At 36.6% G+C, this 26,952-nt stretch overlaps 2 protein-coding genes across 11 annotated transcripts in view; one reads left to right on the forward strand and one right to left on the reverse strand.

Annotated features, from left to right (window-relative positions):
* AVEN (apoptosis and caspase activation inhibitor) overlaps positions 1 to 19,705 on the forward strand; it is a 98,301-nt gene extending 78,596 nt beyond the window's left edge. The window contains exons 3-6 of the mRNA XM_065840058.2: positions 14,791 to 14,861; positions 16,487 to 16,582; positions 17,925 to 18,285; positions 19,256 to 19,705. Coding sequence (XP_065696130.1) covers positions 14,791 to 14,861; positions 16,487 to 16,582; positions 17,925 to 18,285; positions 19,256 to 19,368 — 641 coding nt within the window. The 3' untranslated portion in view covers positions 19,369 to 19,705. The remainder of the gene's footprint in view (positions 1 to 14,790; positions 14,862 to 16,486; positions 16,583 to 17,924; positions 18,286 to 19,255) is intronic.
* Positions 19,706 to 19,789: 84 nt separating this feature from the next.
* The window catches only part of RYR3 (ryanodine receptor 3), a 255,759-nt gene continuing 248,596 nt past the window's right edge, over positions 19,790 to 26,952 (reverse strand). For all 10 annotated transcript variants that reach the window (XM_071809340.1, XM_065840054.2, XM_065840053.2 and 7 more), the window contains 6 exons: positions 26,736 to 26,870; positions 24,525 to 24,681; positions 23,352 to 23,416; positions 23,141 to 23,241; positions 21,496 to 21,547; positions 19,790 to 20,706 (listed from right to left, as the gene is read on the reverse strand). In XM_071809340.1, coding sequence (XP_071665441.1) covers positions 20,611 to 20,706; positions 21,496 to 21,547; positions 23,141 to 23,241; positions 23,352 to 23,416; positions 24,525 to 24,681; positions 26,736 to 26,870 — 606 coding nt within the window. In that variant the 3' untranslated portion in view covers positions 19,790 to 20,610. The remainder of the gene's footprint in view (positions 20,707 to 21,495; positions 21,548 to 23,140; positions 23,242 to 23,351; positions 23,417 to 24,524; positions 24,682 to 26,735; positions 26,871 to 26,952) is intronic.

The raw sequence follows: 26,952 nt of genomic DNA on the forward strand, positions 1-26,952 counted from the left end.
AGCACCTGCATTGCGTATTTGCACTTAGCAAAAGAAAGCCGCATGATCTGGAAAACGTAAGCAAAACTGACTTCCCGCCTTTGAGAGCCGTGGATTGTATAAGAGGAGAGATGTTTTTAAATTTGAGCTCAGTTGCTGAATTTGTTAGAATTTTTGTAATTCATTAACCAGGCTGTCACTCATCCAAGCATTTTATCTCTTTTTGTTTGTGCAGTAGTCATAGTCTTTATTTTTAAGTGATTTTGAAATGATTACTTGTTTTGTTGATAGTAAGTCTGGCAACAAATACTAGTGTTAAATCTTAGCACTTGTGTGTAGATTTTGAAGTGCTTTACAAAGAACATTGTAAGTCTGTAAATGGGCTGTATTTTACAAATGCAAGGACTGGCACTGTAGTACCGTGTATTGTTTGCTTGGTAACCACGGAGAGAGGGTTTTTCCCTTTCTGTCCTCTCCTAGTACATGCCTTCCCAGCTGAGAATATTGTTCCCCCTTTTGGGTTGCCCTGCAGATCAAAACTGTTTGCTCACCGAAGCCTGTGGAAGAAAATCCTCTGGCCCAGAGAAGATGATACCTCTGAGGTTGTATGTTTGGTTGTCAGCAGAGTTCTGAGTGACCTTCTTGTCATTCTAAAACTTTTTGTCGATTCTGATTCTTTTCTGGTCTCTGAAGCTTGAAAACAAAATCAAGAAAAGTACTTTTACAATATCAATGGGGGAAAAAAAAGTGCTAAACAAAACCAGAAGAGGTATTAAAAAAACCCGAGTGTGAGTTTAGAGAAAAGGTCATTCATTTTTCATCTGGAGGGAAACACGTGCGCGAGAGCAGCATCTTGGTGAAAGCTTTTTTTTTTCCTTATGCTATGAGGACTATTATTTCTTCCTTTTCACATATATATGGCTAAGACTTATAGCTGTTAAGCATCTTTTATTTGTGCTAAGCATATTTGCATTGTCTGCTAATCCTTGTTCTTAGATTACTGGATGAGCTTTGGCTCTGTGTTATTGCAGGTTGGTGTTGGTTCAGTGGGAAAAGTACATTGTGAAACCTTTCCCTATGCGACTGCTGAAGGGAAGTGAGAGTCGATTATTTTGTGGAAGAAAGTAATGATAATCCAAAAACTTGCTGCAAGTCTCAGTGTCCAGGATATGCTGCTTTTTAAAATAAATTTTGATTCTATTAAGAATTAGACAATTTGAGCGGCTTCAGGAAAATTCTGTCTGAATTATTTTTTCCAATGAAGAATTCAGTTTCTGAAAAATTCAAGATTTTCACTGAGTGCTGTGCCTTCATTGCTTAAATCCTAAAGCTTACTCAAATTGTACACTGTCTTGGTATAATATATACCACACAGTGACTTCATTATTGACATGCCAAATGAGAATCAAAATTATTTATGCCCAATAAGGAAAGGCTGACTAAAAACATTTTCTTAAGATGGTTAAATAAAATGTTTCTACTCAGTGGTAGAAATATATGCTCAGTACCGATATTTTTCTAAAAAAAAAAAAGTAACTTTCTGTTTTGAAATACTGTTTTCTCACCATATTCAAAATGAAAACAAACAACGAGGATAATATTTGATAGAGGCCTTGCATGTCTCTGTGCACAGTGAAAGGTTTACCACAAAGCAATGCAATTTGAAAAGGCAGAATGTAGAGAGTGCTTAGTACTTGCCACATGATTCACAGGTCATTTCCTGCTAAAGTAAAGATTTCATTGATCAGCACCTGCTTATTGTGTTCCGAGTAGGCTATAAGGACTTGAAGTACCACAGTCATGGTCAGAAATCTGGAAGAGTTGATTTAAACAAGGTAAAAAGCTAAAATAAACCTAGTAAACAGGGCCAGAACAAGCAGGGTGATGGATGAATGAATAGGCAGGGAAGGCTTCAGCAGAACGTTAAAATGCATCATGAAGAAATGTCCTTGGGGGACAAAGTTCTGTGAGCCATTTTTTTCTGGACTGGATAGAACTACATCATAGAAAAATCTACAAGTAAACAGCAACAGAATGTAAATATGTCTAGTGAATAGCTATGATACAGATGATTTTTCATTTTAGCCTTATTACCAGATATGTCTTTGTCTTAAATATCTTAAAACCTAAATTTTGACATTGCTATGATGTTATTTAATAGTATGCCAATAGTGTGATGGAAAATAGATTCTCCAAATTAATATTTAAAAATGAACACTAGAGTGCACATTTCAATTCTGTGCTGTTTGAATACAGAAGATAAATAAAAATCTATACTTTTGCATTCTTCAGACCTGCGAAACACTGTGTATCAGTGGTAAATACGTAGCACAGATGGTGTTTGTCATCCAGAAAATGGTAATTTTCCATTCTGTATCATCTCTTCATGTTTTTTAATTTGTGGGAGAGCTGCAGTCCTCATCACAACTGTTCAAGGAGAACTTGCCTAAGAAGGCTACAGGATGTGTTGCTAAGGAGTATTCTAAGGTGTAGAATGTGGAATGCTGTAGTGTGCCCAGCACAAAGGGGCAGGGACAGAGGTCAGCACAGAGGCTACTGGTGTTTACACTCGAGCTAACCCAAGCTTTGTTTACTTAAATAAACTTGCTAAAAAAACCCCTCAAGGCACTTGATAACGAAAGATGAGCAGAAGCCTGTATGTGGCTACACCTTGCTCTTTAACATGACCCAAAGAGTTGCAGATAGTAAGTAATTATTTTTCTCCTTTTCACTTTACAGAAGAACCGTTAATTTCTGTTAACACAGGTTTTGAAACTTTGCATTGACCAATTTATTGGTAGCAATGGGAAAACTGCTGTAGATAATACTAATGTTTTAAAAAGCACATTTTTCTTGAAAAATAAACATGAACTTCTAGATCATGGATTGTTTTTCTTACAAATGTAAGTTGGACCAAGCATGTATTGGCTTTTTAAGCCTTTGGTAAGATAAATTCAGTATGCTGCTTGCTTGTGTTTGTGATCTGAAGCAAATGTTTTCCAATCTGCTCTTAATTTTAAGTTGATGTTCAAAACTCTCTGATAAGCCATTACACTACTGTCTTTGGAGAGTCATGAGTAACTTGCTTATGCAAAGAAATACTTTCCAAGCTTTTGCATGCTCACAGAACTGGAGCTTTACTAGATTTACTCTTTGCTAATTGTAATCCTTGTTATTTTATTAACATTTCAGAAGAAAATCTTTCTGTCTTGTTTTCTTAAGCTGCTTCTCTTTTCTTATTTCATGACATCAAACAAAAAGATCTTGCAAGCTTGTGTTAGTACTACGATTTGTCATATCTTGCAGAACACTTCAGAAATGCACGAAAGCCAGGCTTCGTACTCATTATATCAAACTGCCTGAATATTTTTAGACCTTTATGTATAATTTATGAATACTTTTGAAAGATAGTCCCATAGACACAGCATACTGTACTACTTGCATGAATAGTGAATTCTGCTTTAGCCAGGAATTCTACTAGTTTGGATGTGATAATATTTAAAATATCAAGCACAGCAGCATAAATAATATTTATTGATTGTATAATTGCGTACTTCACTGTAAGTGCTCTATCAGGGTAAGGAATGAAACTGTAGCACTAAGAAAAATTCAGAACAGTTTTTTGGGGAAATACTAATAATGCAAGGGCTGTCAAATAATGTGTGTACCATCATCAAAAATTTAGACTGGCTTTACATACTTATGAAAACGGTTGTAAACTTTCATGACTTGTCTGTTATAAAAAGTCAGAGGAAAAGGGGAGAGAGAAAGAGAAGTTTTCCAGTGTTTGTGTGGCATGTAAGAACTACACCTAGCAGACTTCTTTCTCTAATTGTGTCAAGTTAATAGCGATTATGGAATAAAAACAGCAAGCCACACTGGTTTGCTCTAACGTTACCTTTATTAAAAACAAAAAAGTAGATTTTTTTTTTTTTTTTAAATGCGGCACAATGTCGAATAAAGGAGGCTTATTTTGTATACTCCTGATGTTTGTGGATAAGAAGGATATTTCAGGAATTTTGAAGTTTTCAGACCAAATATTCTGACAGCCTACTTAGAGAAAACAGTGGTTATCTAGTGTAAATTTATGCAATGCAACCACTCTTAGTTAAGCATGGCAGTTAGATATAAAGTTCTCTTAAATGGAAAGGTGCAAGACTAAATCTGATCTAACGAATTGTGTGACATTCCCACCTCCCAGATACAACACAGCAATATACTTGCCTGTACTGGTTATACAGGGGGTAGAATGAACAATAATCCAAACAAAGAATAATTAGGAGGAACTCTGCTTAAATAGGGCAAGGCAAAGAACCTAGGCCTGTAAGTGCCATTCCAGGACTTACCAAAATATATTGACATGCCGTTTCTGATGTTCTTCCTTCTTGAACCCACTGTGACATGAAGTATCAAACAACAGCAGAAGTTTTATTGTGTTTTTTAAACACATATGTTTTACTTAAACTTTCATTGGGAAGAACTTTCAGTTTCCTAACAGAATTAAGTCATCTAAAAAAGAAAAAAAAAAAGGTGGTACTTCAGTTTTGAATGTGAGCTTTTAATAACAGGTGATCTAGCCAGCATTTGGCAACATTTAAAACCTTGTCTGGATTTATACAGTAGAACATTCATTGTGTTTAGATTTAGAAACATTGTAAAAGTTGGTCTTCATCTGTAATGTAGAAAAAAATGAAAACTTCCTGAATAAACTGCAGAGGTTTTGTCATCCATTATGGGACATTTTTTTTTAACTTCTCTCAATGTCAGAGCTCTAAAGTATAGGATGTTGAATTGCTTACAAGTTGTATTGTCTAAGGTATGAATTGAGGGTGCTGTTTCAGCTCTGACCTCAAAATTATTTGTCTCGTTTGTTGAAAACTAAACTGTTCATTAAAACCCTCATTTCCCCTTCAAAGTGGTTGTGTGAGCTTAGAGGGACCATCTGCCCCAAACTCTCCAGGCAGTATTTTTGGTTAAAAGAATTCATAGGAACACAACTTCTCCCCTCTCTGCCCTCCTCTGATGCCCCCACACTGTGGCTGCCACACAGTGATTCCTGTCAGTTGACCAGGCAAATTAAGGATATTTTTGGATGAGCAGCTTCCATTTTGCTTGAACTTTGTTCCTCTTTTTACAGATTTTCTTCCTTTCATTCTGTCGCTTCTTCTTTCCTCACTTACAAGCCAGAATCTGACAAGGCTACCTTGTGCCAGCACATGCAAATGGATTCCTCTTTTGAGTCCTGCAGTTTGACATTACATAAATCTCCCTTTGTGGGTGGAAATGGTGTCATTTCTTGATTTCTTCCAGTGCTGAATTTCCTGCTATGGACACATGTGTCATGGAGGCACCCCAAAAGTCAATTTAGACAGGCAACAAGCTCCAAACAGACTTTGTTCTAACCAGAGCTGTTTAGCAGAAAACCAACTACAAACAGGGCTTATCCAAAACTATTCAGCACTTCAACAACATGATACAAGACAGGTTTGGATACCAATTAGGAGTTCAATCACTACACAACCGACTCAAGCTCAACAGGATCAGATGGTTCAAAATGCACATCTTCCCACTCTGTGTCCAAGTGAGGACTCTCAGAGGTTCCCAGATCTCTTACCAATAAAGCAGGTGTCTCAGTCCCTAAGAAATGCTCCTTAGATGGCCAGTCTAAGGAGTAGAGTCTGACTGCACGCTCACTGCTCCAAGGAAGACCAACTCACTGGGGATCTCGGGCGGGCTCCATTTGTACCTTAGCTGAATCTGGGTTGTGGTCATTTATGGTTGCGGTTCAGAAACTTCTCTCAACTGAGGTGTCTCATTGGTCACAGAGAATCACAGAATGGTTGGGGTTGGCAGAAACCTATGGAGATCATTTAGTCCAACCCGCCTGCAGGTTCACGTAGAGCAGCTTGCACAAGAATGTGTCCAGGTGGGTTTTGAATGTGTCCAGAGAAGGAGACTCGACAACCTCTCTGGGCAGCCTGTTCAGTGCTCTGGCACCCTCAAGTTAGAGAATTTTCTCCTCATGTTCAGATGGAACATCTTACGCTTCAGTCTGTGCCTGTTGCCCCTCATCCTGTTGTTGGGCACCACTGAAAGGAGTCTGGTCCCGTTTTCTTGACATCCACCCGTGAGATATTTGTAAACATTGATGAGATCATCTCTCAGCCTTCTCCAGGCTGAACAGACCCAACTCTCTCAGTCTCTCCTCATAAGAAAGATGCTCCAGACCTGTAAACATCTTCGTAGCCCTCCGCTGCTGGATGCTCTCCAGTAATTCCTTGTCCTGGGGAAGCCAGAACTGGATGCAGTACTCCAGATGTGGTCTCACCAGGGTAGAGCAGAGGTCAAAGACCCTGTCTGTTGACCAAGGGGTGTGTGCATGGCCCATCAGCCTAGAAGTTTATCTTTCTTTTGGGGAAGTGGAGGGGAGACTGAGTGCATCTGCCACAACATGTTTTGATATGAGCTGCTTGTGTAGGCCTGGAGAAAACAGGATCTTCATGAAGGACCAGATCAGTAGGTTCCCAAACCTGTTGATCTGCAGAGTTCAAAAACTCTACTATTAAGCTACTTTTTCCTCTGTTGTGTCCAGTCTTGTGCTAATACGTGAGTCCTCTCCCTTTCACTCAAAGGAGAATTGTCTGTCCCTGTCCCAGAGAAAATCACTGATTTCACTTCCTGCTGTGTCATACTGATGCTATGAAAAACCAAAAAAAGTATTTGGTCTTGAGTATTTATGCATTAAATTAGGTGGTGATCTTTGCCCCTTTTTTTCAGCCTCAAAAACCAGTATGGTCTATGGATTTTTATACTTTGTCGAATCTAGCAAGCTGGTTGCATTGACATTTAAAAATCACTAAGTATGTTATAAATGAGTGACCTGAAAAAACTGATGCTAGAAAAATGTCATAAAGCATCAGGAATGAAGTAAATATTTAAGGTGACTAGCTTAAATTTAATGAAAGGTTTAAGGTTAACCTATGGGGAAATCAGTACCTTGACACTTAAATATTATTTTATTGTTTATTCAGTAAAAAAGTGAAAAATGGAGAAGATGGGACTGGTACTTATGAAGAGCCACATCAGGCTACTGTATTTGGGTGAAATTTTAAATATACTTTTTTGTTCAATGCATTTTGTTTTAGTATTTTGCCCTTTTGTTGCATTCTAAGCTATAATCATTAAATATTTAATAAAAATTACATATAGGGATACATTTAAGAAAATGTGGAAAAGCTAATTAGAAAGCAGAGAGAGTCTGATGCTGTTTATACCATTTCCTGTATGGGTGTGCTGTCTGCTGCCTCCTTATACACCCTGCAGATGTTAAAATGTGCATTGACTTGAATGAACTCTTAGGTAGAGATTTGAAATAAATTTGTGCATTACCTACTTTTCCTTCCTATTTTTCCTGTGGAAAGACAACTAATTAAGAGAAAGAACTCTACAAGTAGCAAAAAAAAAAAAAAGCTATTTAATTTAAGGTTGGTTCTATTGAATTAGACCCAAGAGTCCACCTGGAGACAGCTGAGGTAAGGCACCTGAACATGATCTGTGATATGCTACTTTCCCAAATACCTGCAACAATTTATGTCCCAGGGACTTCCTGAGCCAGATGTAGAATCTTTGTATTTGAAAGTATTTATCTTCTATCCCTCCTTGCATCTGTGGAAACTTGTGGCATCTGCACCATCTGATGACCTCAATTTATAAAGATTTGCCACTTTTTGTTTTGAATGCATTCTCTACTGGCTTCATTTGATGCCTCCAGGTCTTCTTCGGGAAGAGACAATGAGCAGTGAGTCCTTTTCTGCTCTTTTTATGCCTTTCATGGTTTTTAGGTCTCTGTCGTGTTCCCTGGGCTCCTCTCTCTTGGCTTAAGTTACTAAATTTCTCATACAGGAAACCAAGACTGCACAGTGTTCAAGATAGTAATACATGATAGGGATGTAATGGTGTTCTGTGTGTTGTTCACTGTTGCTTTTTTAATAGTTCCAAAGAGTTTCTTTCTTTGAGCACTGTAGAGCGCTGAGATTCTGATTCTGGATGGTGTTGGTCAGCTCTGAATTTATTTTGTACATGAAGTTAAAATTGCAGCATTTTGCATTTTTGGCATTGAGTTTCATCTGCCATTTTAAAATCTACTTTCTCAAGCTTGTGAAGTTCTTATGACATTCTCCACAGCCTACTTTCATCTACACTACCATGAGAAGCTCAGTATCATCAGCAAACTTTATTACTTCATTTTTCTCATCTTTTTTTCTCTTCTGTTTTAATTGAGTGAAGAAGTTAAACAGATATGACCCCAGAGAACTGCAGTGGTGGTTGCTTTTAATGTAAAAATTGATAATTAACTCATTTTCTTCCTACTTTTAGGGAATTACGTGTTCGTATAAAGCTTTCTTTTTGCTGCTCTGAAGTCTTGGGTGGAAAAGGGAGTGGGATGTCAGTGAAAGATTTTGGAAACACATGTAAATTACAACAGCTAGATCTTGCTTATGTGCATGATTTTTTTTGCTTCTTTCGAGAAGTCAGCTTAGATCATGCAACAGAATTTTCTTTTTCAAATGCCATGTTGACTCTTCCCTCAAATATTATATTTATCCACATATCCATTAAATTTCTTATAGTTTCTACCAATTTGTCCATCAAGCACATGGAACTGGTATTGCACTGTCTTCCTCAGTCTTCCTTTCAGTGATCCTGGTATTTCTGTGTTGTCATTTAACTTCTGGAAGCAATAAAGGCTTCAAAGGCATTCCACTTTCTTAGTCACCTGGTGTTCATGCAGAAGCGTGTGTACCACTGTTTGTTTTTCTGACCCTCTTCAAGTGTCATTTTATTTGTACTGTATTCCTGTTTTGACTCTTGTTAACCTCTGCTTTAGCTTTTAATATATATATATATATATATATATATATATATATTTTTTTTTTTTTTTTTTAAGAAACATTGTTGTTCTTTGGCTTTTCTTGGTTTCACCCTGATCCTCATTTGAAAAACTGGCATCTGACTGTGATTTCAATAGGCTGCAGTTCCTCTATATGCTACACTAGTTCTGTTCTTCCTGAATAGACACTCCTTGTTCCAGAAGCAGCGCTAGTTTCTGAAGATTCTTCCTTCTTACTCATTTAACTGCAACACATTTTAAATTTTGAGGTCGACGTTTAGTCTTGATCCTGCTGTTTGGTCAAATCCGTGTATTTACTTTTTAAATTGTAACTAGTAGTACTAGTGTAGTTGTGTCAAGGAATTAATTTATTATATTGTTCTTTTTTTGAATTTGATTACAAATATGATTTATAGTTTGCAGTGCAGGCTACAAATATCCTTGACGTCTGAATGTTTGCACAGAGCTCAGGAATTTTGTACTGATATCAGTAGAAGAGTGTTATTTAAAATATTTACTTAGATATGTGTGTTCTACTGGTAATTAGAATCGTTATGCTGAGCCATTGCATAAACCTTCTGGAGTTTGTACTACATGACTGTGCGACCTACTGTTGAGCAGTAGAACAGGGAGAAATGTAGCTTGTGCTAAAGCATTTGTGGTGAAGGTATGTTGTTTGGAAATACCTGTCGTGTTCTTCATAAAAGACAGACTTTGCAGTGACTTGTGATATATTGATCTTAATAATATCTGAATAAAATTAATAGATGTTGAGTTCTTACAGGGTCTTTATCTGTTGTTTTTGTATTCTTATATTCTGAAAATTGCTATTACTCAATCTATGCTCGTGGCAAATTGCATGAGTAGAACATTGCAGTCTTAGTCATAGGAAATTATAATAGTTACAGTGTGTACTCTATCAAAGTAGAGGAATTAAAAAAGCAGAAGTAGAAATTAGTGATGTTATTAGAGCTGCTATGAAGAGTCTTTGGAATCTTTGTGTCTTCCAGAAGTCTGTTTCTCAGTATTATAGGCTTCCTCATTGTGGGAAAATTAGTGTATCTGGATGATTGTGTTTATGATGTGTATAAAAACCTTTGCAGAATGTACATGTCCTAGTTTTGAAATAATATTTATCATGAATTTGTATATATATAAGTCTCCTTCCGAAGGAGAAAAAAAGGAAAGCTATTAGGTGTCCTATAAAAGGAAATCTTCAGCAGTATTTATCCGAAGAGATTTTTATATAAAGTGAACATTAATTGTAGATAGACAATTAATGTAAATATTATATATAAAAGTAGACGTAGATAAAATTATATATATAAATAGCACTATGTGGAAACACTGTGCAAGGCGAAAAGATACCTTTTCGTTCTGATGATGTTCAAAAACACCCAGTCTGTGGTTCTTACTATTTCCAGGCTGTTCTCAAAATCTTCTAGTTAGAGCAAGCTACGGCATGGATGAGTAGGAATACTTCCTCATGCTTTATTCTCCAGTTTGAGAAAGATTAACTCACACCTAATCAATCCCCAAAGACTGGTAAGCTTTAGTTTTCTTGTTGTGCTCATAAGTTAGCTTAAAATTCATTTCTTAGTAGCTGCCTGCCTTTTCTTTGATCTATAGATTCCTGTCTTCTCTTGCACCTCCTGCATGAAGTTGTGCACTATTAAAAGGGAAAGAATATGTTGCTTATATTCCTCAAGACAGTTGGTCAGTCTTATATGAACTATTGATGTTGGATAAAATTTCCAGCATAATTAATGCCTAAACTGCAATCCAGATTGTTTTTCCCTGCAGAAAAAAAATGTTAGATTGGAGGATTTGGCTCTTATTTCATCTTAAAAAGAAATTGTTTCTTCCTGCATTGTTACAGTTCATGGTGGAACAGGCAGTTAGCTTGTTTTGATATTACATCCTTCATAAATAGCGATGAACTGGGGATCAATACACAGAGTAAAGGGATCTTATGCAAGTTAAACTTGCAAAATTGCTTAAAATCTATTCTAAAGATGGACTTCTCCGTTTCATAACTCAAGAAGAACTTTGAACAGGGTAGTAGATAGAGGATGCTTTTGAGATACTTTAGGTTAGGTTAACTTCCTGAATGCAACTAAGTTGTAGTTTTCTGTTGTGGTTTATTTGGTTCAGCTGCATTCTGCCATCATAAATTTATTGCATATTCTATAGCTGAGCAAACAGACTTGTACACAGAGGCTTGAATTCCCAAAATAATGTAAATGGGAGATGAACAAAGGTTGGAAAACCTCAAAATTATCAAATTAGGAAAATCATTGGTGCTTATTTAGGAGAAGGTAACTTCTGATTAAAAAAATGAGTCTAGACTCTCGTATTTGCCCTGGTGGTGCTCCGCTGCAGTCATGTCAGTCTTAGAAGGATCCCGATACATTGATTCTTTGTTCCCCTCTCTAATTCAAAAATCTCTAAGACTGTAGAATATTTTTCCTGTCTTCAGTAATGTTTTATCTATTTTGTTTTTAATGAGAGGGTTAAAATGAACAAAGTCACTCCGCTGATATGTCCGTTTTCCTACTGAAAATTACTTTTTCCCCATTGTTTTTTTCTATTTGTAGACTCATAATTTCACAGATTGGAAATTATTTGTTACAGATTATAGGTAGGATTTGTTTGATTCTGTTATTCGGTGAATATTTGTATGAAGACACAATTGGGTTAATGAGACTATGAAACATGTTATATTTAAATCAATTGATTTAGCTTTAAAATATATTAAAGTGTTAGGAAAGCATGGTGCTTTAGATCTGCTCTTCTTTCATAATAAAGTTACAGTTTATACAATAAACAATATTAAGGCTTATTATGAATGTTACCAGGGATGGTGTGTGAAGTTTACTTGAATACATTATTTTTAGCTGCTCTGTAGGTGAAGACCAAGTGATATTTGTAAGTAACATAAAAACTATTCACGTGAATAAAAGTATTTTTTATGTTGGAAGGAATTTGGAGTCATTGCAAAACGTTTGATTAGTATTCATGGCATAAAAGGAAGTTATTTTCAGGGTAAAGGAATTTGTGAAAAGATAATTGGTTAGACCAACATTCTCATTAACCTAATTTGCATTAAATGTGCTACTGTGAATTGTAGTTATTGCTTTTCCATTTGAAAGGCATGCTTTGTTAACTGATTTAAAGAGCCTAGTTAAACTGCAGTTTAAGTCACAGCCTTTAATTCAGCAATACAATATGAAAGTGAGGATCTGTTATTACCAGCTTTGTGAGTGTGGAGAATCATAAACCAGTTCTTGATCCCAGAGGATTTTCCTGATGAAGTGTGTTTGTTTAGCTGCTTTGCATCTGGTCATTCTCAGATACCAAAAACATTTGATTAATCCCTTAGTTTAATCTTACTCCTTTATAAGAGCAAACTCTTATTTCCTCTGTGACAGCGTGAGAAATAGTTGAAGGAGTCTTGGGGATATTGGATGAAAAAACTTATGCTTTTTTTCTAATGATATGAAGACTTTGAGGATCACTTGGTTTAACTATTTTTCAATGAAACTTCTTTGTATATGTTACTAAACAGACCCTTTAAAATATGAGCTGTTAAAACATCAATTAATTTGCACATTTTCATACTCATTTTAAAATCATGAGACTGAAGAATGAATTTGGATTTCTTTAATTTTCAGCTTCAGTTATTACTCGTTAACAGTATTTTAGATGTTTTGAAACACAGAGCTTTATTTGCTGTTGTGCTGTGCACAATGAGGAAGGCAGCACATTTGTCAGCAGTGAGTCAACTGTGAGTGCGCCAGTGAAGTATTTTCATCTGCTGATGGGTACAGGAACAAAGGATCTTATTTTCCCATACTGCTGAGCGTACCCAGCGGTCATGGAACTTGGTGTTTGTGAATTGTATGAACTAAACATTTACAAAATTAGGCTGCTGCTTAGATAACTAAATGTTAACTTGAGCGCTTAGTTTTAATTATTTGCACTTACGCTGTTTGACTTCGGTTGTTTTAAGATGGTAATATCTGGAGGAGTTGAATGTAAACCAAAGACTTGCTGGTCAGGTAAGGCTGGATGTCAACCCCATAATGCTGAACAATATTGGATAAACCTAATGGAAACAGGGAGATGCACATTCAAGCTGAACATGGTAATGGTCATAAATACCTATATAAAAGCTCAGCTGAGAAGGTCAGTTTCTTCCTGGAATGATTCTGAAGATGACGATGATGAACATGCCAGGCACACAGTATCATTAGTATATGCATCTGCATCAGATACGTGAGTGCATTGTGTACCCAAGGAGCATACATGAAATGTAGTGATTTAGAAACGCATTTTAAATGTTTTTTTTTAAAAAAAAAGCCATGGCCAATTAATTTTACGTTCCAACTTGGAGATAGTTGGGGCTCCCTTTTGTGTTGTTTGGCAAAGAAGCGTGCCAATTTTGGTACTTACTCATTCTGTTTGCAAAACAGAAGCTGGCCGATGGTTGCAATATTGAGCAGAACTGCTGAAAGGCTGATCTCCCTCAGCTTTTGGTACAAGCAGACAATGGAAAAGAAACCAGTTTTGGGGACAGCACATTATATGTTGAGACTTTGTATAAGGACTAAGGGCATGATTTGGGAATTGTCAGAGGTGTGACGGGGAGGCAGGAAACTGAGAACCACATGGAAGTTAAATGCTCGGTTGTTGGTAGTGTCACAGAAAACTTCCTGTAGCCCATGTGGAAAGAATGAGCTATTGCTTCTCAGCTAACTGCTGGACTGAAGCCTAGTAACTTACAAGTGATCTGCAACTCTCAGGATCAAATTTCATCTCCTTCACATAACAATTCAACAGTGTTGTGGTGTGGTGGTGGTGGTTCTGGTATGTGTTTGGTTTTTTGTTGGTTTTGTGTGTGGATGTTGGTGGTGGTTTCTTTGTTTTTAATAGAGCTGCTGAAACAGCTCTTTGTTCTCAAACGGCGTGGTCAAGAAGGTGGATGTCCGATACACTGCATCAGCAACATCTTTGCTCTCTGGTACTCCAGACCTTTGACCATCATCTTGCAACCCTAGTCTTTCAGGTTTTGTCTGTCGTATACCTCACTAATTTTTTTGAGTTCCTGGAATTGTGTGATGGTTTTTTGTTGGGTTGGTTGGTTGTTTTTTTTCAGTGAATAAACTCAGGAATGTATTTCACATGGTACTGCCGTAGAAATGCCACATCTAGAACAAAATAATAAGCCAAGTCCCCTTTATAGTAAGAGGAAGTTCCTTGTGTCTTAGAGGAACATGGTAGGAGGTTAGAAGATCCTGTGTAACTAAGGTTACTTATGTAGCTTAATTAGCCCTATATAAGGTTTCTTTTAATTCAGTCCCTTATGCATATGGAGTTTAGGGATCAGTGACTTTTTTGATGGCGTGCTGGAGTAGGGATGAGTTCATGGAAGAGAGAGTCTGGGGAATTTAGCTATCAGACAAGAAGAAATCTTCACTTGGTCTGTATAGACTGATTTTTGGGATATTTATAATCCATTTTGAGAGATTTGCATGGTGATAGAGAAGGTCTATCTATAGCACATTCAGAGCTGTTAATGAAAAATGTACTCTGTGAATACTGTACATATTCAACTTTGCAATGAAAATATTGCTTGTTAATATGGTACCTACAACCTCCACATTCAATTTTGAATTTGTTGCACTTTTTCAGTACTGTTTTGCAAATAGGAAATAGAAAATTCTTTCTATAGTACTTTGGCTTAAAGTTTAATATTTTGAGTGCAAGCAGCACTGAAGTTAAATGCAAATTTTTTTTAAGACATAACTTTTATTGATTGAATTTATTTCTTGGGAACTTTGGAGAGAGCTTCTTGGTTTTGGTTGGTTGTTTTGTTTCTTTGTTTGTTTTTTAGTATTTTTTCTGTTTCTTTTCTGTAGGAGATTCCTTTACGCAGTTCCGATTTGCTGATGAGAAAGAATGGGATAGAGAAAGCATATGCCATAAGCAGGTAACAGAATTATCATTCAAATGAGTTTGTATGGATGATCGCCTGGCAAAGAATACCTAGGCAGTTGTGCTTTCAGCAACAAATTGTTTAACACCACCCATTGTTTTGTATATTTTTTTTCATTTATCTCTAATGCTGGAGGCTCTTGGATCTTACCCTTTTTTTTTTTTCCCCCACAATGAAAAATAATCAAAGCAGCAGGCTGGGTGTTTAAGTAGTGTCGGAAGAAAAGTACAAGGAAATCTGTCTATTGAAGGGAAAATAATAGTAACTATGCTTGAGTGTCTCTTGAAACATACATCTGTATTCAAATTTTTAAAGTTTGCAATTTATTTCCTAAATTATTGACAATAATTATTCCCTGGGAAGTGAAATTTAAAGGTACATTAAAGTTGCAAAGTCAAATTAAAATGAGCTAATAAAATCAAGTGCAGCATTAAACCATCATATGTTTGTTCAGTGAAAAACAGTCTTTCAATGACTCTGTATTTTTTTTCTTATCAGTTCCTCCTTCTCCCAGTGTGTAGGATGTCAATATCCAGAATATTAACGTCTTGATAGTTTCCTCATAGACTTGTCATTTAGGTCATTTGAAAGCATTAATTCATTTCTGAATGGCTGAAGCCCTTGTAAGCAGAATGAAGCATGTTGCCAGTGGATTTCACAAATACTCTTCTGGCTGCCCATGACGCAACTGCGCAGCTCTGGTCCCACACTCTTGCTCGCCATGAACTGGTGGTGTGTTGGGTGGGCACGTTCTTCTGCCCCTGTCCCTACCAAGCTGTAGGCATTTGTCCTGCCTCATCCAAATCAGTTGCTTCAGACTCTTTACTGAGTCTCGCTGATCTTACATCAGTTGGGAACAGTTTACTGCACTGGCCACCATTGCTCATCCTTTAATTTCTTATTTTAATCCAGGAGCCTGGCCCAAATGGTTTCACAGCGTTATCTAATTTTTCCCGTTGTCTTTGGTCTTCAACCTGTTCTCTCCTTTTTGTTTCTGACCATCTTTCTTTCCCCTGAAAGCTGGATCCGAGTCTAATTTTCATTCTAGATACACTTTGCCAAATTCTTTGCCTTTGCCTCTTGGCTCACCTGTCTCCAGTTCTTCGCCTGTCTATACATTGTGTACAAGAAGCTATTATAGAACTGTAAACTGAAGTGATTACAATGAAACAAAATTAAGCAGAAAAGGCATAAAAATAGTGGCAAAATAACTAGATATTTCCTAGGAAGTAGGCTTCACAGATTCAAAGATGTTTGAGTTGGAAAAGCCTGTTATGTCATTGTCAACTTGCAGAACTGTTTCCTACTTTAGATTTTCAAGGCGTTGTCTAAGGAACATTCCATATATACCTTGTTTAAAACTTCATCCTCTGTTTTTAAACCTTTAAGTGATAATTTGCATTGTGGGTGTTTATATGGTAATTTAGCCAAACTGCTTTGAAACTGTAATTTAAAACTACAAATTCCTGCTATTATTGCAAATATCTTTTAGATGCTGTGTATTCATTAGATTGTTCTTCACATTCCTTAAATGTGTGGAACAGGAGAATGTAATAGATTAGTCACTGTTAGTTATTTTTTTTTAATACATGTGTACTGTGTGTTGAACTACGTTTCAGTTCTCTGCGCTTTCTGTTGACTGCCAGTCACTGGTCCAGGCCCTTCAGGAATTGCCTCTACACCTGAGGCTGAATGTAGCTGCTGAACTTGTGCAGGTAATGCTGTGAAATGCTGTAAATATTTTAAATTAAATAATCTATGCAAGAATGATTACTTTAAACTTGGTTTTCAAACATAAGTTGGATGTATTTTATAATTAAATACATTTCTTGACACTGGCATGTCGAATGGCAGGTAATGCAGGATACCCCTGTGCAAGTACTCTCTGTGACTTGTTGGCTTTAAACAAAATGCTTCAATGTGCAGTACATGAGATTTGAAGGCAGGTATCTGTGTGTTTGACATGGAATGATTGCACTGGTTTGTCTATTTGCTTCTCTTGTTAGCAGCTGTTAAAAGCTTGCAGCAAAATTCTGAAATTGCTTTCCCATTCTTTTCTGTTTGTTATTTTAATTAATTGTGATATATTCTTCTAAATAGCCAATATCAACATAAATATTTATTCCATGAATCAAACTTGCATCTGTGTTAGAACAGGTAGAACTGTCAATCAAACAGGTGAAGAAAATGCATTTATGTCCTGGTGAAGAAAAAGAAAGGCAAGAGAATTTTAAGAAAAAAAAGTTTCTTCAGACTGTAAAAAAGAAAATACTCATAAGTGTAAATGAACCAATGAGACTTGAGTGTAAAACCAAAGTTCTTAAAAAAGGATCTGCCTGCTCAATCAAGGCAAAAGAAACATGACCCTTACAGAAGAGATTTTACTTCTCTTTGGAGTTGCACAAAGTGCTTCTGTGACTGACACAACTGTGCTGTTTCTCAACAGAGCTCAAATATGTCTGCAGATGTGATGTCGCAGGGATTCTGCAAATAAATGTTACTTTCAAATACAATTTTCTTCTTAAAAGTTAGACCATGACTAGAACTCTTATCAGAGTTATAAAGCATGCGTTATGACATTTAATCTTTGTCTTGTAATTCTGGCTGGTGATGTGGTCATAAGATATGGCGCAGTGTTACAAATGCCAGGGCATCCTGATAAAATCAGAATGTGTTCCGTGGTTAACTAATGAGTTGCCATTTCTTGTTTCACTATTTGATAATGTTTTGTAATTTGGTAACATTTTTCAAAATATACAGAACTAAAGAAAAGTAACTCTCCAGGATGTGTTTGTGAAACAAAGGAACTTGTTGATATAGCATTCCATCTCATCTTCCATAATGAGGGATAAAAGGGCTTTGTATTTTGTATTTCGTTTCTGTACAAGCATTATCAGGATAACTTTAGTTTACATTTACTTCTGAATTACATTCTGCTGAAACTCATTGTACCTTTTTAAGTGATCAAATGCAGCAAATATGAATTACAATCCAAATTAGAATGGTGAAAGTGAGGTTACTCATTAGAAAGACTCAAGTTCGTTCTTGTACTCTTAGGCATCAACACCTGTAGAACTCCCACAGATGAAGTCTAAAATCATTGAAGACAGCAAGAGGAGGGAGCTGCTGTTCCGACAGTCTCTGGCTCAACGTGAAACTGTGTTGGCCTCTCATCCTGTTGGTGATTCTGTTGCTCCATCAGAGCCTGGAAGTAAAAATGGTCCTAGGACAAGTGCAGGAGAACCATTTCAGGGAGCTCATCCACCATCAATGCAAGAGACTGACCATTTGGATGAAGAACTAGATATTCTCCTAAATCTAGATGCTCCCATGGATACAGAAAACAGACCGGTGTCAGGAGCATTATCCGACAACATAGCAACTGGGAAAGAGCTGAAAATGGATCATAAGGAAAATGGTAACGTTTCTCTTCTCCTCAGCATGCCCTTATTTAATTTCCATTTCTGTTTTGCTGATGTTTCTGAACTCTCAATTAGCCAGTCATCAAACAGTACTGCTGTCATTACCTCTGTCATACTGCCTTTCATTTATCTGGGGTTGTTCTCTGACCCATTTGTTCCTTTTCAATTTTAACTCCCCACAAACTAAACTAAAGTTTTGCCATTGTCAGTTCATTTTACGTATTAAGAGAAATTCTTCTGCAGAACAGCCTTGGTCTTACGATTCAGCAATATTTTAAATTAAAAAAACAACAATGCACTGCTGGAGAATTTTAGTGAAAGGAAGATAAAATAAAGTTTTTATGTAACACTATCAGGCCTTAGTTCACTGTGCTAATAGTATACAGAAGCCTCGACAGCTCTTTCTGATGGCTTGTTATAAATCCTATTTTCACACTTTACTAGTATTGATTTAAAAAAAAAAAAATCAATTTTGTACGGAAACAAAACCTATACATTTTTATACTTCAGAAAAATTGGCAAACCCTTTTGTTTGTATTCCTAGCAGTTATACTAGCGTTTGTCAGTTATGATGGAGATGGTTTGCTATTTCTCCCCAGTCTACAATGCTGTAAAGTAATTTTTAGCATGTCTGATTTTTTGCGTATGATTTTGTGTATGGGAAAGACTGCGAACAGAGCGGGAGGGGGTGTCACGTAGAACCTGCTGCAGCCCAGGCCCTGCCCCCTTCAATCAGACAGAAGCCGCATTGCTCTGGTTGAGCTCATCAAGCTGCCTCTATTTATTTATTTATTTATTGTTTTTTATATTGTTGCTACTATTTTTGGAATATGACTTGCTGTACTTCAAGACGGAGATTATGTGTAAATAGAGTCAGTTGTGCATAAAAAAGCAAAATTATCTGGGACAAAGAGCTGATATGGAATTATTTCCAGATACTCAATTCTGTTCTTTCACTTTTCCTAGACCCTTTAAAATCAGACATGCTGGAAGACAAAGGTACAGCATCACAGCAAAGTACATCTAAAAACGTTACTGAGGAAGAGCTTGAAGACTGGCTGGACAGCATGATTTCCTGAAGCTCAGATTTCTTATATGAATAGTTGAATATAGCAAACATTAAGTAGGAAGTTCAATCTTCCTTTATCTTCTCATTATTGTCTTTATCTTTTCACTTTGTTCAGTGTACAAATAGCTGGTTTTCTTTGCTAGCACCTAAATTCTGTGCAACCAAAATTCATTTAGATGCAACTGAAAATTGTTTAAGACTAATATTCTTATAGAGGTGCAAAATTTATGATGAAATTAGGGATTTCCTTGCTAACGATGCATGCCACAGCACATGAAGAGAACATTTATTTCACCCTGTACTTGCTACGCGTAGTCCTTAAAATAAAGCTATGAATGAGCAATGAATACGTGTATTTTTAGTCACCATCCTCACGCCACATCTCCATATTGTAGAAAAATGAGAAAGAAGACAACAAAGGTAATACTTGGTTTATAATCCTTTATTGCAGTGGGCACTTTTTATTAGAAGAAAAAAATGCATAATCCTAGTAACTTCTACTTGCAGGTGACCATCGAGCATTGTTTTGTTTTGGCCTAAGATTTTAATCGTATTCATTTTGAAACAGTGTATGTCCTTTAACAGCAGCATCTAATAAGCTGTTATTGAAGGTAGTATATAAACAAACTTCAAGTGTAATTTCATACAGAAAGACAGACAAGCAATAATGGATCTGTTCATCGAACACTAACACAAAAAGTTTGCATAGCTATGTCTACAGAGGTTTTAAGGCACTTAATGTTTCAAGGTTGACAAAGTGTTTGAAAATGTTTTCTTTGCTTTAAGCATTTCAAGCTGTATCTTAATACATTCACTAGCAAATACTGCGGGGGAAAAACTGAACAGCAGTTAGTTAGTTAAAGTATCTTTTCTGAGGCATGGCCTCTGATGTTCAAGTTCTTATATGTCTAATGTGCAATTAAGACACCTTTTAGCCCTTTCAAGTGTACTGCAAACACCAGGTTAATGATGTGGTTAAGAAGTTGTTATAATTTCGGACCGTGTTTGAACTGGAAGGCTTAAGTTCAGCTGGCATAGTTTTTTCTTTTCTCATAAAAGTTCCAACAGAAGATCTGTTCCATATACGGTAGGTACAAAAAGCTCATGAAATAGTGTCAAGTTGTGTGTATGTCTTGAAGTTTAAAGACGTTTAAAGCAAATACAAGCTGTGAAATTACACAATGAAATCAAAGGAAGTTTTTTTGTATACTAGATCTTAACAGTTCATCAATAAATTATTTCTTTTGTGATATTAGCCAAGTTGATCCTCATACTGTTTCCGGAAGCAGTCCCCTGCTGGGAAGAAATCCCAGCATCTTTCTTGGTACATCTTCCACACAAATGACTCCTAAAAATGATAAAGAGTATTTATTTCAACAGACACCTTGCAGTGAGTGCTCTAGAGAAACTTCTACCAGGAACCAGGTACAGGGCCTCTTACTGTGGAGCAGAACTGTGAAGACACTGGAACTCAAGAACATTTGTGAAAATATTTTTCTACACTTTTCTTGAGTCAGTACTACTGACATTTAAGCCCTATTAGGAAAACTGTGTAAGTGTAAATTTCAGTCTAGTTATATCAGAGCAAACATGTACACAATCTGTATATATAAAGTGTGGTTTAGTTTGCTTGGAAAACATTGAAGGATAAGGTACTTCTGTAGTGCTTGCTTAACAGCTGCTTATTTGAGAGAAGATATATTCCATCCTATTTACTTTCCTATTTATTTACATTTAGGGTCTAACAACACTAAACATAACATACACACATCCATATACCTGTATACCTATATTTATATACATATGTGGATTTAGGCTATAGTAACTACTTTAGTCTTTCGGGAATAAACGACAACTGTTACATTTCAGGGTTTCATTTCAGAGATAAGATGACAGTAAGGTTACTAGTAACTGACTTCTGACAGTTCAGTGCCGGGCAGAACAACACACTTCTGCAGCTCATCCCCTCCCTTTTTTTTAACCCTTCATTTTCTTTCACCTGCAGAAGACATACATGCATCATCTCCTCTCCTTGGTGGTACATCAGTTCCACCTTGTGGTACACAACTACAAGGCTGGAGAAGATAAAAAAGCTGCACTATAATCTTAAGAAAAAAAAACATAATTTTCTACTCACCTGACCAGTATGCTCAGTTTCATCCTTGTTAATGAGATACATTAAAAAGAACCTGAAACAAGCACATAACATGGGTATTAATGCAGAAAAGGTAACATCTCTGCCTAACCTCTCCTTGACTGGGGTAATGTGAGGGAGATTACACCAAGCAGCAAAGTAAGGATGTTACTATATTAGGTGTCTAAATTGCCTATGTTAAAGTAGAAAAGTCTGTCCTCCAGCCCTTCTGTGGAAGTGTGAACAGATGTAAAATCTGTGGAAGTAGCAAAATGTGATTTAGCATTTTCTTCATTTCAGTGCTAGGAGCAATACCTGGGTTACACATATGCCAACTCCTATACACATATGTTCCACCATCTCACCTTGGAAGAAGTTACTATGGCGACTGTGCAAGAAGTCAGAAGTGTGACAAACACTCAGCTGCACCAAGATTTTCAAATGCTTAATGCCATACAGCTCATGAGCTGAGCCTATCTGAGCTACCTGGGCTCACCCAAACATGGAGAGTTTGAAGGGATGAGGAAGGCTGTTGAGCACTAGCAATGGTCAGTTTATATGTAACACAACTCGGCCACATCTCATGCAGTGTATTCAGAATTAAACTTGGTATGTGCTTTCATTGTAAAGTAAGGACTTTAATTAGAGAAATGTTAAAGGGCAACCAGGTTAGAAAGATTGTTCACTATATATTCTAATATTAAGGAAATGGCCATTTTTAATTTACTGTAAATTACATGTTCGCATATACTAGTTAAGCAATTTAATATAGTAAGAAAAGCTTGGAGGTTGTAGACTGGTAAAACTGTGGCTGTTAATGGAAATTTGCCTCACAAAAGTAATGTGCATTGATTTTGCAGAGTCAGTTGCTATGCAAGGAATAATGCAGCCTCCACACCAGGAGGCTTTAAAAAATTTAGCTGCCGTATTCGAAAGCCAGACTGATAGATACCACCAGCTCAGCTCCTTTGGTTCTGCTGGCACACATATAATTATCGTTATTGTACGAGTAACCAATGCCGCCAGCTTAACTTTTAAAATATCCTCTTCGATCTGTTCTGTATTTATTATATTCATGGAAGTAGAAGATCACTGTCTTGGGAATCTGAGCAACAAGCTAAACACAACTCCTGATTGTTTCAAGGTTTCAGAAAGCTGCACTGTCACTGAAGTATAGGATTAGACTTGTACATTATTTCTTGTAGCTTATCTTTGAAGAATCTTGCAGAAGTGTTTTGTTTTTTGTTTTTTCAATTGTTCTTGACATTTTGGTTTGGGTTTTCTTTTTGTTAAATTGAGGCTAATTTTTAATGGTCTCGTCAATGTTATCAAGCCCTTAAAAGTCACAATCAAAACTTCCAAACTGAAGCAACATATTAAACTGTTGTTCCCTATCATTCCATATATCTGGGTTTCCTTCCAGAAGAATAAGGAGTTGGTGTGCCTTCAGGTCTCATTCCACTAAGGTAGCTTTGTGTAAGGTGATCACCAGCAGTGTAGAGCAGAGGAGGGGAGAAAAGGAATGGAGATATTCCTTAGTTCTATGGAATTCTGTCTTAGGATTGTCAGCAACGTGTGTGTGTGCACCTAAATTACTCTGGAGCTGAGAGGTCTCTCTATCATAATTCCAGTAGTAAAATATACTTACAGGTAGTTTGCCAAGTTGTGTTCTTGCAAAGTATGTGTTTCAAAGCCATGTGGGGTTGTGTCAAAATAGTCATTGCCGATTCCACAAATAAAACATTTGGTCTGGAAACACAAGTTGTGGTTACAAAAGGATTTTAACTCAAAGACACTATTTTAACTAGTAACAATCTAGATGAATAGAGTAATAAAAAGTGTAATGTGCTTACTCATACCTCCATATCTTCTTTCACTTGTTCTTGCTGGTCTCTTAATTCACCAAAAGCATCAATAATCAGACCTATTTCAAATGGAAGATTAGCAACACTTCTTTAGTCCTTAGCAATTTTCATATTTCTAGTAATATCTGTCAGACAACCTCTGCTGTCTTTGGAGGTCAGTGTAGTTATGTATGTCTAGGTTGAACAGTTCAAGTTACTATCTATCACTTTCCAGACATCTAACATTTGTTTACACTGCACTCCTAGCAGGAAAAATTTCTCTTACAAAGAAGTAGAATCTTGAGAGTGAAAAGGCTTCTCTGTACTTAAATTTTGGTCAATTTAAGCTTCCATGATCTCAGCTCTTTTGTTCCCGTGAAAAAATTTCATTTTCATTCTCCTTCTCATAGAACTCTTGTATCCCAACTTTTGTTCAACAAAGACAACTCTGCTCCCGCAGCCCCCTGCCCAGTTGGGGATCCTGCTTCACATCTGAAGCATTATTCTTCTGCTTCCAACACATTAATAATAGTGCTGGATCATTAGCAGGACTGTGACATTCATAAGTATCCCTCAGTGTAGATGGATTACATTTTTTCTTTTCCACCAGACTGCCATAAAACAGTGTTTTTTGCCTAACAGTCTTAGGTTGATTCATACAATGAGTCATGACTGACAGTCACTGAAAGGAGGTCTCATCCTCTGTAAACCCATTAAAACTGCAGATCATTCTCTAAAGAAAAGAGGAAGTGGGTACGTGGCCATGGTGACTTTCTCCCTGTCCTTTCCCCTTTCCAATGGAAACATCTCCGTTCCCCAGCCAGCTGTGGTGGTTCCAAACCAAAGGCGTGACACAAAGTGCCTACAGCACGGCTCCCTGAGGTTACATGGTTATTACAGGTGGAACAGTGATCCTGCACATGCTGTGTCATTGCTGGGTAGTTGTCAGCGTGTTCATAGACACCATAAGCCAGGTACGTTCTGTTCCTTGTGCTTTGTGTAGTACTTGGGACAATGCATTAATTATGAATTAAGTACAAAATAATTACTTTCAGAATTATTTATTTTATCAGCTCAGAAATAAGTCTTCACAGCAATACTGATAAATTTACCTCAAACACAAACATGGCATTGCAGAACTTCAGCAAACTAAATTCCAATAGTCTCTACTAAGGTAAGTGACCGTACCTTGAATAATGGCCAGTAGGATAACAATCACAAAGAAGAAAAATGTGATGTCAAAGACAATTCGATACATTTCATAAGGGTCTCCAGCAGGATCCTCAATCTCATCTCCAATGCCACCACCAGCTCGTACACCCACATACATGTGAAACAGGTAACACTGAAAAAAAGAGAGGAAAATTACAGGTATATTTACCATAACTGATTGTGTTCAGGTTTCGGGTGTTTTTTTGTTTGTTTGTTTTTTTGTTTGTTTTGTTTTGAATTATTCTGCAAGTGACAGTAACAAAGAACACATAATAACATTCCTTACATGTCACATACACTACATCAAAAATCTGTTATTTTAACTAATGTGATTACATATTCAAGTGCACTTGGTAAGAAGGGGAGTCAGCATCACTCTCCTCACTCCCTAGGACTTAACTTACAGACTAAGACCATTTGGGGGGCATTTTTCTTGTATCTGCTACTGTATTCAATTATATTCTACCCCTTATATTAATTCCTAAGGTTCTAGCTTGCTCTGAGTAAGCAGAGGACAAGTTTTAAAATCTTGTAATGGAGTTTAGAAATGTTGGCACATGTTGGCATAAACTAAATAGTGACATATTCACAACACGTAGATCTATCTGTGTTTAGGTGGTTTCTGGATAATTTCATTTTGCAATACTAGATATCTGGTTTAGTATACTATAAATTACTTGTGATCTGGGAAACATAGCCTGTCTTCTATTTGATGCGGAAGAAAATACTTTACAAAAACGTTGCTGTGTGTCATATATTTTGAACATTTAAGTCTACGTGGAAAAAAAACTTTAAAAATCTGGATATTTATTTATGTAAGTTTTATTTATATATTAGAATGGAATCTTCTGCTGGAGTGTTAAACTACTGATATTCCTGTATCAATCAGCTACAGGATCTTGTAAAGCACCTTCAGTCACACAATGTGTGTTAAAAACAATGGAAATCTCTAAACCCAGCCAGTGTTCTGAAGTCACTTGAGACAGCAGTGCTTGTGTTGAATAATCATAAAACTTCACAAATTTGATCTTTCATAAGCAAATGCTAAACAGAACTATACATCCATTTTCATAATGCAACTTTATTTTTGGTAAAAGATGCTGGCGCGAGGTTAATCTTACTTAAAAATGAAATTGATTTGCCTCACTAGGTGGAGTGGTTTATAATGTAATATAGCTTCATTATTCCAATTACTCCTCCATCATTTTTATGACCAGACCATTGTATCCAGCTCGCAGAGGGACCAGTTGAATGATAATGCTTAAGCAGTTTCCAGAATTCCTCTCATTTGCACATCTGAATTGCGCTGAGTGTTTCAAAGAAAGTTCAAGAATAGGGAAGACCATTTTGTGAAGCCTATGACACACCTCTGTTCTGAGGTATTTTATTCTACCTTTGGCATATGACACAAGACAAAGAGTAACTATTCCATGGAAGAAATGAGCTGGCCACAGACTCAGAAAATTACATTTTTAATGCCTGAATTTGTGCTGTTCTCTTTGCACAGTAAGAAAATCAAATCCTCTTCATATCATAAAACGTATCTGTAGAGTATCTTTTAATATGATACAAATAACATTCTGTGGCAACAGGTGGAAATCAGAAGGGAAATTAGTAGCATTATATTATCACCCATAATAAGTTTTAATTTCCCTCTACTCACCCTCAGCTTCTTCCTTCATGTCTGAATTACTAATTGGAAGCAGTTTGGAGCAGGGTTTTAGAACTAGTGCTAATAGCATCATATACTTCACGTAATCCAAATCAGGATCGGGAGAGCTTGCACGCTTGCAAACATTGGAAACAGACTGGGTTTATTTGTGCGGCAACAACACAGCTGTTTTTTTTGCATGGCTGACCAGTTTGTAATGAAATTTCTTCCATGTAATTTAAGATTTGCCATCTTCTCACTTGAAAGAGTTGCAGCAAATCACAATCCACAGTATTTAGCAGAAAAATCCAGAATATCCTCCTATACTGGTGAGTGTCATCTATCTACTGCTTAAACCAGCAGAGGATGGAGAGGGCATTTCAAGACCATTCACATTTTCAACATTACATACAGCAAGAAGAAGAGACCCATGGATTTGAGGAAAAAAGCATCCCTCCTTGCTTATCATTTTATCTTAAATATCCCTTTGAAAATTCAAGAAGGAATTTGAAGCACGCTAGTGATATTTTAATTACCGTCATCATGTCATCACATTTCATGTCTGGTTCATCTTCATCTTCGCTTTTGTTGTAGAATTTGCGGAAGAAGTTGAACGCCACAACAGTGTAAAGATACACTACTACAGCAAGGAGTCCTACAGTAAGCACAAGCTGTGAATGGAGACATGATATGAAAGTAGGTTTTAATTTCATTTTGTCTGAAGAGATATGATAGCTCAGTGCATTAAGTATT

Source organism: Patagioenas fasciata, chromosome 5 (assembly GCF_037038585.1).
Source record: "Patagioenas fasciata isolate bPatFas1 chromosome 5, bPatFas1.hap1, whole genome shotgun sequence".
NCBI classification, from domain to species: domain Eukaryota; kingdom Metazoa; phylum Chordata; class Aves; order Columbiformes; family Columbidae; genus Patagioenas; species Patagioenas fasciata.